At 43.6% G+C, this 16,175-nt stretch overlaps 2 protein-coding genes across 7 annotated transcripts in view; one reads left to right on the top strand and one right to left on the bottom strand.

Moving 5' to 3' along the window:
* Positions 1–6,332, bottom strand: part of Rpap2 (RNA polymerase II associated protein 2) — a 73,554-nt gene extending 67,222 nt beyond the window's left edge. For both annotated transcript variants that reach the window (XM_031337204.1, XM_031337205.1), the window contains exons 1-3: positions 6,097–6,332; positions 5,382–5,424; positions 2,451–2,571 (exon numbers count right to left, since the gene is read on the bottom strand). In XM_031337204.1, coding sequence (XP_031193064.1) covers positions 2,451–2,571; positions 5,382–5,424; positions 6,097–6,169 — 237 coding nt within the window. In that variant the 5' untranslated portion in view covers positions 6,170–6,332. The remainder of the gene's footprint in view (positions 1–2,450; positions 2,572–5,381; positions 5,425–6,096) is intronic.
* Glmn (glomulin, FKBP associated protein) overlaps positions 5,993–16,175 on the top strand; it is a 40,687-nt gene continuing 30,504 nt past the window's right edge. The window contains exons 1-3 of one of the 5 annotated variants that reach the window (XM_031337202.1): positions 5,993–6,109; positions 7,071–7,146; positions 8,281–8,406. In XM_031337202.1, coding sequence (XP_031193062.1) covers positions 7,108–7,146; positions 8,281–8,406 — 165 coding nt within the window. In that variant the 5' untranslated portion in view covers positions 5,993–6,109; positions 7,071–7,107. Of the gene's footprint in view, positions 6,110–6,228; positions 6,535–7,070; positions 7,147–8,280; positions 8,407–16,175 lie in introns of those variants that run through there. The other 4 variants (XM_031337201.1, XM_031337203.1, XM_031337199.1 and 1 more) reach the window with 4 other exon arrangements.

Raw genomic sequence — 16,175 nt, 5'->3', positions numbered from 1 at the left:
AAAAAAAAAAAAAAAAAAAAAACCCAAAGATTTCAATAGTGCAAAGAAGTTTTATTTTGCATAGACTTAAAACACATTAGATTTGGGGGCTGGAGAGATGGATCAGTGTTTAGGAATGCTCATTGCTCTGCGAGAGACCCAGAGTTTAGTTCCCAATCACCCATGTCAGGCTGCTCCCAACTGCTGGTAACTATAGCTCCTGAAGAAAGGATGGCCTCTTTTGGACTCCACAGGTATGCATTCACATGTGCCATGAATTCACACATTAAAAAGATGGAGCTGGAGAGACAGCTCAGTAGCTAAGAGCATGCAGAGGTCGTGAGTTTGGTTCCTGGCACTCCTGTTGGGCAGATCACAACCAGCTACGTCAGTTCCAAGGGATCTAACGGCCACTTCTGGACTCTGGGCACTGAACGATCCTAGTGAATATACATACAAGACACTTGTTTTAGTTAGGGTTTCTAGTGCTATGAAACACCATGACCAAATAGAACAAGGTTTAGTCTGCCTGCACTTCCACATTGCTGTGCATCACCAAATGAAATCAGGACAGGAACTCAAGCCGAGCAGGAACCAAGAGGCAGGAGCTGATACAGAGATCATGGAGGAATGCTGCTTACTGGCTTGCTCAGCCTGCTTTCTTGTAGAACCAGAACCACAGCACAGGGATGGCTCCACCCATCATGGGCTGAGGCCTCCCCTGTTGATCACTAATTGGGAAAATGCCTTACAGCTGAATCTCATGGAATTTTTTCCTCAACTGAGGCTCCTTCCTCTCTGATGATTCTAGTTTGTGCCAAGGTAACACATAAAACTAGCCAGCACAACTGACCCCTTGTCAACTTGACACACAAACACATCACTATTAAGCCATAGTCCTTCCTTCCTTACCCATCCCCAAGATATAACATTAAAAACACAGTCCCACAGTCTTTACAAACTCAAACACAATAAAATTACAGTCCCTTTAAAAATACCAATCTCTCTAAAAATCCAAAGCCTTTTAAAATTCAAAGTCTCCAGTGAAATACTGTGGCTCCATCCACTAAAATACTTTCTTACTCTAAAAAGGAAAATCAGGGCACAATCACAAATCAAATACAAATCAAACTCCAACTATCCAGTGTCTGGGATCCACTCACAATCTTCTGTGCTCCTCTAAAGGGTTTGGGCCATTCCACCAGCTCTGCCCTCTGTAGCATACAAAGCTTGGCTGGCTCTACTCCACTGCTGCTGCTGTACCATGGTGCTGTCCTATGCTGTCCCATGGTACTGACATCCCCGAAATACTGGGGTCTTCTGCTGCAACTGAGATGCACTTTCACCCTCGTGGCTCTCTTCCTGGTGCCAATCCTCAACTTCTTTGCATGATCCCTTTAGTCTTGGGCTGCACCTTCACCAATGGCCTCTCCTGGCTTCTCACAGTACCAAGCCTCAGCTGCTCTCCACAATCCCTTCATGCCTTCAAAACCAGTCCACCTGGGTGACTCTTACACATTACCAAGTCTGGCTGCCAGTACAAGGTATAACCACTGTCACCTATGGAACACAGCTTGTCTGTGCTCTCAGGAAACACTTCCCAGATGATTTATCTCAATGTCAGTCTCTTCTCAATCACTGCTAATTCTCACCTCCAGCTGAGCAGCATCAAGTATCCCAACAAAGCAAAGGCTTCGATTTAGTAGTTCTGGTTTTTTGTTAATTGCAGCTGGTTCTTTAGCCCCAGCTAAGCAGAATCACAGAATCTTAATCCAAAATAACAAACGGCCAGAGCCTTAAAACTTCCCAAGCCAGGCCTCCATCTTCTGCACTGTTCTCAACATTCTTATCTTCCAAGCTCCCATACAACGTCTACTGAGCTTTTCTAGCCCAAAGTTCCAAAGTCCTTCCACAATCCTCCCCAAACATGTCTGTTATAGCAAACACACCACTACAGCATCAACTTGTCGACGCTTCTTAGTCAGAGTTACCAACGCTATGAGGACACGCCATGACCAAACAGCAAACTGGGAAGAAAATGGGTTACTCTGCTTGTACTTCCACATTGTTGCTCATCACTGAAGGAAGTCAGGGCAGGAACTCAAGCAGGACCCTGGAGGAAGGAGCTGATGCAGAGGCCATGGAGGAGTGCTGCTTACTGGCTTGCTGCCCATGGCTTGCTCAGCCTGCTTTTTTGTAGAACCCAGGACTATAGCCTAGGCAAGGCTCCACTCATCATGGGATGGGCCCTCCCCCTTGATCACTGATTGAGAAAATGCCTTACAGCTGGATCTCATGGAGGCACTTCCTCAGCAGAGGCTTTTTCCTGTTTGTTTGACTTACTTGCTCTGTTTTCTTTGTTTGTCAAGTTAACAAACAAAATCAGCAAGTACAATACTCATACACACAAGTGAATCTTTAAATACAGATGTTAGATTTTAAATCTGGTAATTTGACAATTTAATACGTACACACTCCTTCAGGAATTCTTCTGTGATGTTCTCGTCTAAGAGCTGCTCTACAATTCGTACAGCTTTCCTTTCAAACTCCACCTTCCTGTGCACAGCAGCTTCCAGTTCTGCTTGCCTGAAACTTTAATGAGAAAGTTAACCTACTACCTCCATCACCCTGTGCTTTAAAGCCACCACTAACCCAACTCACTATTTTGCCAATAAATGAGTTTTTAACTGGGCTGCTTCTGATCCAATACCTTCCAGAAAGTAAGCTGACTGAGCATCCCAGTGTGCACGGGAGCTGGCCGAGACAACGACTTCTATGCTCAGAGCACAAGGAAGCACTCCTAGACGCCAGTGGAGGAGGAGGGCTGGGCAGGACATGGAGGTACATGCTCCAGTCACACACGTGAGAGAAGGTGGTGGGAAGATTCAGAGTTCAAGGCAAGTGTGAACTACACAGTAAGAACTTACATTTTAAAAGAGTACATATAGCCGGGTGGTGGTGGCGCACGCCTTTAATCCTAGCGCTTGGGAGGCAGAGGTAGGCGGATTTCTGAGTTTGAGGCCAGCCTGGTCTACAGAGTGAGTTCCAGGACAGCCAGGGCTATACAGAGAAACCCTGTCTCAAAAGACAAAAACAAAACAAAACAAAAACCCCAAAAAAACCCCCCAGTATGTATATATGTATTTTTTTTCCCCTGTTTTGCCATACATAGCAAAAAAAAAAAAAAAGGTTTTTTTTCTGCCATGGAAGTGAATAGATTAAAGGGTAAAGAGATGATTTCTATTTTTATTTCACTCAAAAATTTGTCAAGAGTCTAGTTGTGGTAGCTCAGCTCAACAGAACAGTTACGTATGAAAAGAAAACAGCATTTACTCATCTTTATTATAAAGTCCTACTAAATACTTATACTGATGTGTGGTATGCAGTTGAGGAAGCCTTGCCATAGCCTCCATGGGGTCCTGTCAGTGCTTTGTGGCCCATACACATGGAATGCAAAATGAAGGCTATCTCAGTAAACAGCCTCACCCTGCTGTACAGCAAGAACAAGCTCCATGCCCAGGTCCCACGAAAGGCCAAGTCAATCAGGATAGGACAGAAGCACAGAGGGGAGAATTACTGTCACGCTCGAGATACAGTGCTGTGCTCTTCTTCTGGGTTGGGACCTACCAGAACTACCTCTGTTGGTCACCGGGTCTTATCCTTCTCTCTCATATCTGGAATGCTCATGTGAAGGTAGGAATCCTCAGGGACTTTTGATTCTAGTTCTTCTCTAGAGTAATGTGTCCCCTCCAACCCCTCATAACTTGGGACTCTGGTACAGTTTCACCAACAATTCTTTTTTTCTGTTTTTCTGGTTTTTTTGTTTTTTGTTTTTGTTTTTTTTTTTTTTTTTTTTTTTTTTGAGACAGGGTTTCTCTGTGTGGTCCCTGGCTGTCCTGGAACTCACTCTGTAGACCACACTGGCCTCATACTCAGAAATGCGCCTGCCTCTGCCTCCCAAGTGCTGGGATTAAAGGTGTGCGCCACCACCGCCTGTCACCAACAATTCCAAACACCTATTTTTATCCCATCATTTCATCAAGATCATTTTATTGTTATTTTAAGATACCAAGGATAGAAGCCTGGGCCTCATGCACGCCAAGCAAGCACTCCACTACTGAGCTATAACCACTAACTCCACTTTTGTATCAAAGAAATAAAAAGATTACATTACAGATCTTTTTTTTCCCCCAAAGATTTATTTATTTATTTTATGTGAGTACACTTTCCCTCCCTTCAGAGACATCAGAAGAGGGCATCAGATCCCATTACAGATGGCTGTGTGCCACTATGTGGTTGCTGGGAATTGAACTCAGGACCTCTGGAAAAACAGTCAGAGCTCTTAACTGCTGAGCCATCTCACCAGCCCCACATTACAGGTCTTTATGTTAAATATGAAAAACTTCATAATACATTATTTTTTTGAGCCCATCAATAAAGGTGATGTCATGTACTAAGATTTACATACAATTTGCTGGCTCCAATTATCGAGCACACTGACTGTTTAACCATTCTCCTCCTAACTGACAAATATTTACAGCTCCTTACTATGTTGTCTGTCTCAATGTTGTTCCTTCTGTCACAAATGACAGCAGTCAATAAAGTTGTTCTGGCAGTTTTACATCAACTGACGCACACTAAAGTCACTGGAGAACAGGGAACCTTAAGAATGCTTGGTGGCTCTACAATATTTTTTTTTTTTTTTTGATTTTTGAGACAAGGTTTCTCTGTGTAGCCCTGGCTGTCCTGGAACTCACTCTATAGACCAGGCTGGCCTTGAACTCAGAAATCCCCCTGCCTCTGCCTCCCAAGTGCTGGGATTAAAAGCATGTGCCACCACTGCCTGCCTAGAATCTTTTTTTGTGACGTGAGAGACTATGACTTTTTGAGAGCTCTAAACAGTAAAGGATGCTTTTGTTTTTTTTGTTTTTTGTTTTTGTTTTTAAGTCCCTACTTAATGTTACAAAGAAGACAAACAGTCCCTTGAAGTGATAAAGAAAGAACCTGTTTCAGTGAGCCAGGCACATACAACAGGAAGTGTCTACTTGAAGAGAAAGGAAAGGAATGGTTGTACAGATGTTCACAGTAGTGTCCAGCAGCCTGAGCCTCCAGGTTGGCTTTCTTAAAGCTGGAGGACAGAGCAGTCTTATGTGAGAATTGACAGTGCTTCCCGAGTCTTCTCTTAAGTATTTTCTCAAGAAAGATAACTACTGCTTTTAAAGTGTTTGGGCTAGGAGCATATATCTTGGTAGACAGAGTGCTTCCGCTAGCTTGTACAAAGTCCTAAGTTCAATTCCCAGATCCCAAGACCAGAAAACAGAACATCAAAACCAAAGGAAAAAAAAAATCAGATTGAATTGAGATAAAAGGAATGTGAAATGCATTTTTCCACGTGATTATACCTTTTAGATGCATCTCGTTTCAGGGCACTGGTCTGTTTAGTACCTACAATTGAGGAGAGAACAGTCAAGCGCCAATGCATTTGATGTAGCAGAGTCTTCCCCAAATATCACACTGTAGGCATCGTTTTCTTTTCTCTCACACATCTCATTTCCAACTCCGATGTGTTAAAAAACAAACAAACAAACAAACAATCAGACACCGGGTGGGGTGTGTGTGTTTAAACCGGTAGCAAATACCATTGTTTCTGTAAATTAATTACATTTCAAATTTTCATGCCTACGGTCTCTTCGAGGACTACCCTTTCTTAAATACCGTATGTGCTTTAATCAGTGCTTTTTAAAAACCTTCTAAACTGGATTCCTTTAGAATAAACATTGCTCAGTCTCCCAAATGTTCGCTTGCCTAAAGAGAGGAGTCTGAGATCTCAGAGAACAGACACCAAAGCAGTCCAAGGTTCAAGGCAACTGAACACCACCTGCCTTGGCCACTTGTTCCCTGGGGTCCCCAGAACAGCCCATGTAGGGGGAGTTCCTAAAACCCCCGTGTAAGAGTGCGGGATTCTTCCCCTGCGGCACTAGGGCAGCCTGCGGTGGGAGGCTCAGGGCCTCCTCCACCAGAGCTCTCTCTCCGCGCAGCCTCAAAAAGAGCCCCGCGCGTGCGTAGTCCTCAGACCAAGGTCTCGGTCCCAACCTGGGAAGGGGCTCTTGTTCGTACCGGTAGCGTCTCGGTAAGTGCGGGAAGCCCGGGCACTTGGTCCCAGAGAGTAAGGGACAGCAGAGTCGGCCATGGGAAATGCCGTCAGAAGCAAGGGTCGGGACGACGCAGTGGCCGCGAGATCCTACCTCCACACGCGTCGCCCGAACCCGGCTGGGGGCGGGGTCATGGAGGGCGGTGCGAGCTGCGGGGGGCGGGGCCACGAGTGCGGCCTGCGTTTCCCAAAGTGGAGGGGAAGGAGGAGGAAGGGTAAGAGGCAGGCGCGTGGTCCGGCGGGTAGGTAGACGTGCTGGGTCGGGGTGGATCGGGCTCGCCCAACAAAACCTGCGCCGCACGCGGCTCGCCTGCTAGGCCCCTGGAGGTGTTGGAACCTGGACGCCCTGCCCTGCAGGAGCAGGGAGAGGGAGAAATGGCCTCCCGTCGGCTTAGCCAGACGCGGTAGGGTGTGATTTTCCTGTTCGCGCCTGCGGGGCAAGGACCATCACTGCTGGCCTCATTTTCATGATACTTAGTGATCTCACTGACGATTGTTTGTGAGGAGGGAGATCCTGTGGAGAATGGGGTGGGCGGCATCAGAATCTTCTTTGGGTGACTTAATTGTGTTGGATTCCAGTTTTTGCCAATGGGACATTTTAAAAATTCCCTAATGATTAGAGTTTTCATTCCAGATCCATATTTTGGATTTTTGTTTTCCATGAAGGATTACTTTCTCCTTTTAAAAAAGGCTCTTTTAGTAGTTCTTTCTAGGGCTCTTTTTCTTTTTTTATTCCTCATTCTTTCAAAATTATGCTTTTTAAGGCATTACACTAGGGGCTTTAAAAATGCTTCAATAGCATTAACACTAACGTTCAGTAATAGCAGTTAACTTATAAAACTTTACATTGTGTTTGTTGTCTTGTCTAATAATTCAAAATGAAACAATTTATGAAACATAATTTACATGGTATCACACAATTAACTGTTTTTTGTATTAGTTCATTTCAGCATCAAAACTAGGAAAAGTAATTAGGAATGGCTGTGGAGGAACTTCAGTGCATAATAAAAAGATGTGTAAGTACTTTTCCGAAAACACCTTTAAATATATGGGAAGTACCTTTACTTTGTGATCACTCATTATTTATCTTATTAATTCCTGCTTTTTTGTTTTGACTTGTAAATATTAAATAATCAGGAAAGTAGACTAGATGATGGTGGTGGTAGTGGGCATATAAACCAGCTGCTAGAGATTATTCAAGATGAAAAGAACAAGGTAAGCCCAGGCTTTGTGGCTACTCTTCAGTCTTTGTTTGAGAAGGGAACAATACATTGTTGCTTTTAATCCTAGTATTTGGGAGGCAAAGGCAGAGAGGTCTCTGTGATCTGAGGCTAGCCTGGTTTACATGATGATTTCCAGGACAGTTTGGGCTATGGAGAGAGACCCTGGCACACAAAAGGGGCATGAGGGGCTTGAGAGATGGCTCAGTGGTTAAGAGCACTTGTTTTTGCAGAGGACCTAGGTTTATTTCCCAAAACCCAGGGAAATAAACCCAGGTCTTGGTCTGGCCTCCATGGGCACCAGGCACATGCATACATATAGGCAAACATTTATACATATAAAAGTAAATCTCAATAATTTTGTATTTAAAAGCATATTAAATCATGTATATATCTGTGTGTGTGTTGGTGGGGGGCGGGCATACATGAGTATAAGTGCCATATATGGAAGCCAGAGGTTTAGGACCACCTGGAACTGGAATTATAGGTGGTTTATGAGCCACCTAACCTGGGTGCTGGGAATTGAACTCAGGTCCTCTGCAAGGACAGTATCTGCTCTTATCTATTAAGCCATTTCTCTATTCCCAGTAGCCTTTAATTTTAAATCTCCTATTGTTTTCATAAGTTCCTCTGGTGTAGTAGAGTCAAGATTATTCGTTGAGCCATACTGATTCATGCTTATAACCCACAGTGAGAAACTGGGGCAAGAGGATCTGAAATTTCCAGGTCAGCCTGAACAGTCTCAAAAGCCAAATGAATAAAGCCAATCACTAAAATATTTATTAGGATAATTCTAATTTTCATCTGTGTATCATGTGCATTTTCTCTACAATTTAAGATTTCAGTTTTTCCTAGAGAGATAAAATCAGGATTTCATTTATATTAAATTTGCATTTACATCTGAATGAATTTTTGATTGTTTGTTTACAGCAAATCCTAGAAGAGCATGATTTTAAAGAAGAAGATTTTGGCCTCTTTCAGCTAGCAGGCCAAAGATGCATTGAAGATGGGCATATAAACCAGCTGCTAGAGATTATTCAAGATGAAAAGAACAAGGTAAGCCCAGGCTTTGTGGCTACTCTTCAGTCTTTGTTTGAGAAGGGAACAATACATTGTTGTTATTACTCATTTAGGAAAGGAATAATACATTGTTATTATTCATTTGGGAAGGGAATAATATATTGTTATCTCACTTGGGAAGGGAATAATACATTGTTGTTATCTCAGTTGGGAAGGGAATAATAGATTGTTGTTGTTACCCATTTATCCATCCTCATAGTTACTTTCTCCTGCTGTGATGAGGGAGCCTGACCATGTCTCAGCCTTCCTTAGAGAAGGAACAGTTTATTGGGGCTTACAGGCTCAGAGGATGAGTTCATGGAGATCACTCCTGAGAACGGTCAACCTAGTGATTACCTGGTCCTTGAGGCTGGGTATATCAGCAGTCAGCCCAGTCCTACAATGGCTGTCCCCACTGGGGTCACAAGGAAAGCTTAGAAACTGGTTCTGATAGCAGGGAAGGAGGTGGCAGCAGCACCAGGGAGCTGCTGATAACCACACACTGCAGGAGGGAAGGCCAAGGAACAAAGGTGCTATGTTCCTTCTGCCATGCCTTTCCTACCTGTGCTGCTACCACAACAATCAAAGCAGTTAGGATACTGCATGGCATGAGGATCCCAGCTGATGTTCAGATCAACTATAATATACTTTTATGGCCTCAAATACAATCAATTTTGTGGGGTTTTGTTTTTGAGGCAGTCTTTAGCCCATGCTGTCCTAGAGTTCTTAAACTCACTATGTGTTTTTCGTTGTTTGCTTGTGTGGGGTGGAGCGGGGGAGGGAGGGAGAGGCATTCTTGTGTGCAGGTATACGCAGGTGCATGTCAAGACCAGGGGTTAACATTGATTGTCTTCCTCAATCACTTCCCATCTTTTGAAATAAGGTCCCTCATTGAACCTGGAACTCATACATCCATGTTGGCTTGGTAGCCAACAAACTCCAAGGACCTGCCTGTCTCTGTGTTTTTTAAGTTTTCTTAATTTCTCCCAGTTGCATTATCAAAGGATAACTTGACAATACTGTTGCTATCAATACAAAAATTAATTACTAATATTTAAATTTATACCAGACACTTCCTAGTATGTTACCTTATTTAGCCCCTCCAGCATCTCATAAGATAGGCGCTGCTATTAAATTCATTTTGTAATACCTGCAACTCTAAGCAACTTGAGAGATTGAGGTGGGAGGACTACAAGTTTAAGACTGCCTGGCACTGTGAAGGGACTCTTATTTCAAGAGAAACAAATCAATCACTGTATAGAGAAGAGGCAATCACTGAAAGATGCATCAACTTTTATGGCATCCAGAATTCAAACTTTTGGCGCTCTTGACTACTGTGTTGGACCTGAGACAGGATGCACTGAATCCCAGGCTGGCCTAGAAGTTGCTATGTAGTTGAGGCCCTGGGACTTCTTAGCCCCCTACTTCCAGCTAGAATTACAGACTACATCTGGTTTCTATGGTGCTGGCGACTGAGCCCAGAGCTTTGTGCATGCTAGGCAAGCATCTACGACTGGCTTGTGCCCTAGACTTGCAGGAAAGTTGAGGTAGAATGAAAGAGAGGGCTAAGGTGAACAGTCATAAAGGATGACTGTTGTTTTGTTTGTTTTCTGTGCTTTTCTGTGTCTTTGTTGTTTGCATCTGCAACACAGGATGTGATCTCCACTAAAACGGCCTGACTTAGAGAGAAAGCTTGCAAAAGGAAGGCAAGGGAGTTGACTTGGAGAATTTGTCCTTTTAGATATAGCAGGCAATGGAGAAGTAAGATTTTGATTTATATATAGAAATAGGAGACTACTATTTGGCTGTGGGTCTCTGCATCCACCTGAGTCAGCTGTTAGGTGGAGCCTCTCAGCACAGCCATGCTAGACTCCTGTCTGCAAGCACAATAGAATATCATTAATAATGTCAGGGATTGGTACTTGCTCATAGAATAGATCTCATGTTGGTCCAGTTATTGGTTGGCCATTCCCTCAGTCTCTGCTCCATTGCCCATGTCTGCATTTCTTGTAGATAAGATAATTTTAGGGTTGAAAGTTTTGTGGGTGGGTTGGTGTCCCTGTCACTCCCCTGGGGTTCCTATCTGGCTATAGGAGGTGGCCTCTTCAAGTTCTATATCCCTACTGCTGTGAGTCTCAGCTAAGGTCACCCTCGTTGATTCTTGAGCACTTCCCCTATCGCAACTCTCTGTCACATCCTCTAGATACCCCCAACTCAGTTGCAGATTTCCATTCATTTTCATGGCTACCTGGCCCTCTCCTTGTCCCTCCCCACCCCTGATCCAGAATCTTCCCCATTCTCCTCCCAATCCCTTCTCCCACCCAGGTCCCTCCCTCCCTCTGGCTCCTATGACTATTTTATTCCCCCTTCTGAGTGAGATTCAAGCATCCTCACTTGGGCCTTCCTTCTTGTTTAGCTTCTTTGGGTTTGTGGAGTGTAGCATGGGAATCCTGTATTTTATGACTAATATCTACATATAAGTGAGTACATACACACATACACATCATACTCACAAAACTTTAAAAGGTGAGATCCATGCATGAGCTTGGGGAGTCTTACAGAAGAGTTGGGGGAAGGATTTCGGGCCCCTTAGGGGATAGGAACTCCTTAGGAAGACCAACAGTGTCAACTAACCTGGACCCTTGTGAGGTCCCAGAGACTGAACTGCCAACCAAAGAGCATGGGCTGGACCTAGGCTTTTCCACACATGTAGCAGATGTGCAGCTTGGCCTTCGTGTGGGTATATGGGTCCTGAACAACTGAAGCTGGGGGGAAGGGGTTGGGGGAAACTATCCCCTGTCTGGGATATGTTCTTCTAGCTTCGCTGCCTTGTCTGGCCTCAGTGGGAGAGGATGTACCTAGCCCCACAGAACTTGATGTGCCAGGAAGAGGGAGGTGGATATCTAGGAAGCCTCCACCCTCTTAGAAGACAAGGGGAAGGGAGAGGGGAGGAAGGATTGTTGGAGAGGGTGACCAAGAGGAGGGGCAGTAAGTGGAATGTAAAGTGATAAATAAAGGTAAAATGAAAAAATATTCTGACCAACCCAAGGAAAGTACCTCTACTATTAAATTCTATGCAAAGTACCTCTACTATTAAATTCTATGCAAACATACACACACACATATGGGGGGGGGAGAAAAAAATAAGAGACAAACGTAGATTTGTATGTGGTCTTCAAAGTTAAGTAATTAAAGCATTAAGGGTAGGGAAGATTTTGAGTTCTCAAGATGAGGCCCCAGGAGCTCATCTTGTAAAGTTTTGTGAGCATGATGTGCATGTGTGTATGCCCATGCTTGTATATGTGAGTGTGGGCATAGGCACATGTGTAGAGGTCAGAGATGACTGGATATTTTTGTTACTTACTGCCGTATATGCTGGGCAAGCTGGTCCTTGAGCTTCCCCAGATCCTCCATCTTGCAGCAAGAACACCAGAATTGCACATGTACACTGCCATACTTAGTTTTTATGTGGGTTCTGGAGGTTGAAATTCATATCTTCATTCTTATGAGCACTATGCCCACTGAGCCATCTCCCCAGCTCTCATTGGCCCATCCTGAGGAAATAAGGAGCAGGTAGCTGAGAATACAGCTGTCAAGGTACACCTCAGAGCACTGCATCAGTGAGGCAGGGAGCAGAGGGCAGAGCACTCAGGTATTTCGTGGCTGAGCGGCTTATTTTTAGTATGTTCTAAATGGCTAACAGGATAAATTTAAAGATAGTAAGGCTTAGGCTTAATATCTGGAAATCGTTTGTACTGTATAATAACGACAAGATTCAGATTTTAACATACTATTTAACACTGATCACAACTGATTTTCCTTCCAGGTGGTGTGTTCAGGACTGGTCCTGATGTACTATTAGTGTGTCCATGTTAATATCTTTAAAGGCTATATGACGATAACTTGTCTGAAGACCTTGTAATGTAGACCTTGCGCTTGAACACTGCTTATATGCTGGCAAGGATCACTGTCCAGTGCACTGTAGAGTATACAGTCACAGCACTGGCCTGTCACTGTTATACCAGCAGCACCTTCCTACACCAACCAAAAGTCTCTAGACCTTGCCAACTATCCCCTGGGAACTTGAAAGCAAGACTGCTCCAGTGAAGAGCAATTGGAGTGTGGGAAAGCGTAGGCTTGGAGCTGGAGAAACATAAACTCTGGCTTTGCCACAGTTTTATGTAAGTTCTATGTAACAGCAATAGCCTGTGTGCTGCTTACTTTCAAAACATGGCAGAAGGTTCATCAGGTGTCTCAGGAGGCAGGGGCAGGGTGATCTCTGAGGTTCACACTAGCCTGGTTTTTAAAGTCCCTGTCTAATTCCTTTCTGTACACTGATATATTATTCTCTTCTCCCTAACAAAGACCATGAGATATTTTATATTAGAGTCTATTAAGTTCCAAAACACATCATTCTATAGTGCCTCATAATGTTGTGACTGATATTTGTAAAATGTATAGCTAAAATTCTTGGGGTAGGCAGAATGGCTAATGGGTAAAGTCACTTGCCACCAAGCACAATCTGAGTTTTAAGAGAGATTGGCAATCTCCAACTTGTCCCCTGACCTCCACACACATGCTGTTGCACATGTGCGAAACATGTACATATACTAAGTAAACAAATAGTTAAACAGTTGTTTAAATATTCAGATAAACATTATCAGAGGATCACTTATGGGAGCTGTGCAGAGAGAAACTCCTAGTTAGAAGGTACAGCACCAGAAGTTAAGGCTACTTGTTTTTGTTTTTGTTTTTAAGCTTAAGGACAATAGTATTAGAGTTTAAGAGAAAACCACTCTGTCCTAGGCAAGCCGTAATCTCAGCAGCTGTTCAGGGAAAACAGAAAGGAAACAAAGCATGTGCTTAAGTTAAGCTGGCACAGAGGTCAGCCTCATGGTAGCAGGCAGCCAAATGGCAAGAAGTGGGGCTTTTAGAGAAAGAGCAAGGAAGCCCACAGTTCACACGAAGAGTATACTTGGTCTGGCCAGCGTCAGAAAGAGACAGAAGAAAGAAAAGAGGGAAGATGCTGGTCTGCATGGAGGACTATGCGGGACCAGGCATTCTGGGTTGCTGATGTGTCTGTGTGGAGGACTGTGCGGGACCAGGCATTCTGGGATGCCGATGTGTCTGCTTGGAGGACTGTGCGGGACCAGGCATTCTGGGATGCCGATGTGTCTGTGTGGAGGACTGTGTGGGACCAGGCATTCTGGGATGCTGATGTGTCTGTGTGGAGGACTGTGCGGGACCAGGCATTCTGGGATGCGGATGTGTCTGTGTGGAGGACTGTGTGGGACCAGGCATTCTGGGATGCTGATGTGTCTGCTTGGAGGACTGTGCTGGGGCCAGGAATTCTGGGAATGGAAAGTACCAGACCTCATTGGAGAAACAATTATCCTGCCTATCTAAGGGCCAAATATTAAAAAGTGAATTTAGTCTTCCTTAGCAAGTTAGGGTGAGATAATAATTTAGTAAATTTTCAAAAACTTGTCATACCATGAATTCTTGAATATATTTTAAAAATACTTTTTTAATTATTTGTTTATTTTCATTTTATGTGCATTAGTGTTTTGCCTGAATGTATATTTGTGTGAGATTGTCAGATCCCCTGGAACTGGAGTTACAGACAATTGTAAGCTGCCACATGTGTGCTAGGGATTTAACCCAGGTCCTTTGAAATAGCCAGTGTTCTTAACTACTGAGCCATCTCTCCAGCCCTAAATTTGTGAGTTTTAAAAGTCAAACTATACCAAAAATAGAGGAAAATGGAACATCAGATCTTTGGAAGCGGGATGATTTGCTATACTTAAAAGTTATTAGATATCATTGTACTGTATATACCTACTTGGTTTGCTACCTTGGTTACTAGACCTGCTTTGTTACTTTGTAACAGGTCCTGTGCTTGCTGTTGGCACTAGTTACAGTAATGAACAAATAAGGCTCTGCCCAGAAGAACTCCTGTAATAACATTCTTTTTTTGTTAGTTTGCTTGCTTGTTTGAGTCAGAGTCTCTCTATGTAGTCTTAGCTGTTCTGGAGCTCCTATATAGACCAGGCTGGTCTCAAACTCAAAGAAATCCTCCCGCTTTTGCCCCCTAAGTGCTGGGCTTAAATTTGTGTGCCACCATGCCTGGCTTACAACATGACATTCTAGTAAAAATATATGCCTGAAGAGAGGTATGATAATGAAAGTAATAATATATAGAGAGGAAAATGAAGTCATGGTGAAAGAGATGGACTATGTATAGAGGTTTGAACAGAGAGGGGATGTTGACTGTGGGACTCTGAGGAAGGAGTGCTGGGTAGAAGCCACCACAGCGCTAAAAGAATACTCAAGGAGAGCAATGGGGAAAATACTCACTTAGCAAGCATGATGATCATGACTGTTCAGTTCCTGGAACCTATGTAAAGGTGGAAGGAAAGAACAGATTTCACAAGATTGTCCTCTGGCCTGCACTCATCACACACACACACACAGAGTCACACTCACATGTACACACATACATATATACACATGTGCATACACACATATATACATACACACACAGTAATAATAATGAATAAATACTTTTAGAAAGATAATTTGAAGCCGGGCGGTGGTGGCGCACGCCTTTAATCCTAGCACTTGGGAGGCGGAGGCAGGCGGATTTCCGAGTTCGAGGCCAGCCTGGTCTACATAGTGAGTACCAGGACAGCCGGGGTTACAGAGAGAAACCCTGTCTCGAAAAACCAAAAAAAAAAAAAAAAAAAAAAAAAAAAAAAAAAAAAAGAAAGATAATTTGAATTAGATAAAAGCATGGTTTTGTTCATTAAAATTTATATTTCATTTTCTAATAACATTCTGAGTATTGGTTTTATTGAATAAAGAGAGAAAGGTGAATTTTTAAAAATAGACATGACTATAAATCTCTAAAATGGCCTTTAATTCATTTTAGGCCTAAACAGTGAAATTTCTCTTCCCCCAAATCAGTATATTTGGGTATAACTATTAAAATAAATGAGAGCCTAGGCAGGCATGATGGCATGTCCTTTTAGTTCTAGTTACTGTGGTAGCTGAGGGAGGTCACGTGAGCCTAGGCAGTGACACTAGCCTGGGTAACATCTTAAGACCTGTTGCAAAGCAACAGGAACAGTCAAAGCGAACAGATACTTGTCAGAATGCAGCTGACAATGGTAAATCCTCCAGAGTACCCAGTTGCCATATGAGCAGAGCTGATGCCAGCCCCTCCTCTGGGAACAGTCCTCACACCTCAGTAAATCTCCTTGAATCTCTCAAACACGCTGAGCCTTATGTTCTGGGAAGATCTTTTTAACCTATCTATTCCTGGCTGATTTGTTTCTTCAAGAAGCTTTAACTTAGCCTCTAAAACTCCCCTTTGCCTTTCCTAGCTATGGATGACTTTTGTCTTACTGGCTTCATAGTCTGCCTTTATTGTGGGAGTTCCTCACCATGAACCTCCATTACCATCCCTTCCAGGCCTTCCATATTTGCCACCCCGACGCCCACTTGTAACCTCCCCTAAAAGAAGTAAAAAATAAGTAAAAGTAAGAAAAAAGGAAAGGGGTAGAAGTCTCCTTGTGCTAGCTGTGCTCACTGGACACGGCCTCATTCTCAGTGGCCTGCCCCTTAACTGGAATTGAGTCCTTCCTCTTGCACATCTCTGCCAGAACCCATCAGCTGTGGAGAGCGACACTTGAGCATCCCCATGACATGTTTTAAGAGTTCTCCTTTTCAAGAGTTCTCTTTGGTGGCTTCCTGTCCAGGCTGTT

The sequence above is a fragment of the Mastomys coucha genome, unplaced genomic scaffold (genome assembly GCF_008632895.1).
Source record: "Mastomys coucha isolate ucsf_1 unplaced genomic scaffold, UCSF_Mcou_1 pScaffold22, whole genome shotgun sequence".
NCBI classification, from domain to species: Eukaryota; Metazoa; Chordata; class Mammalia; order Rodentia; family Muridae; genus Mastomys; species Mastomys coucha.
The sequence above is the reverse complement of the archived record's forward strand: the minus strand, read 5'-3'. Positions and strand labels throughout refer to the sequence as shown.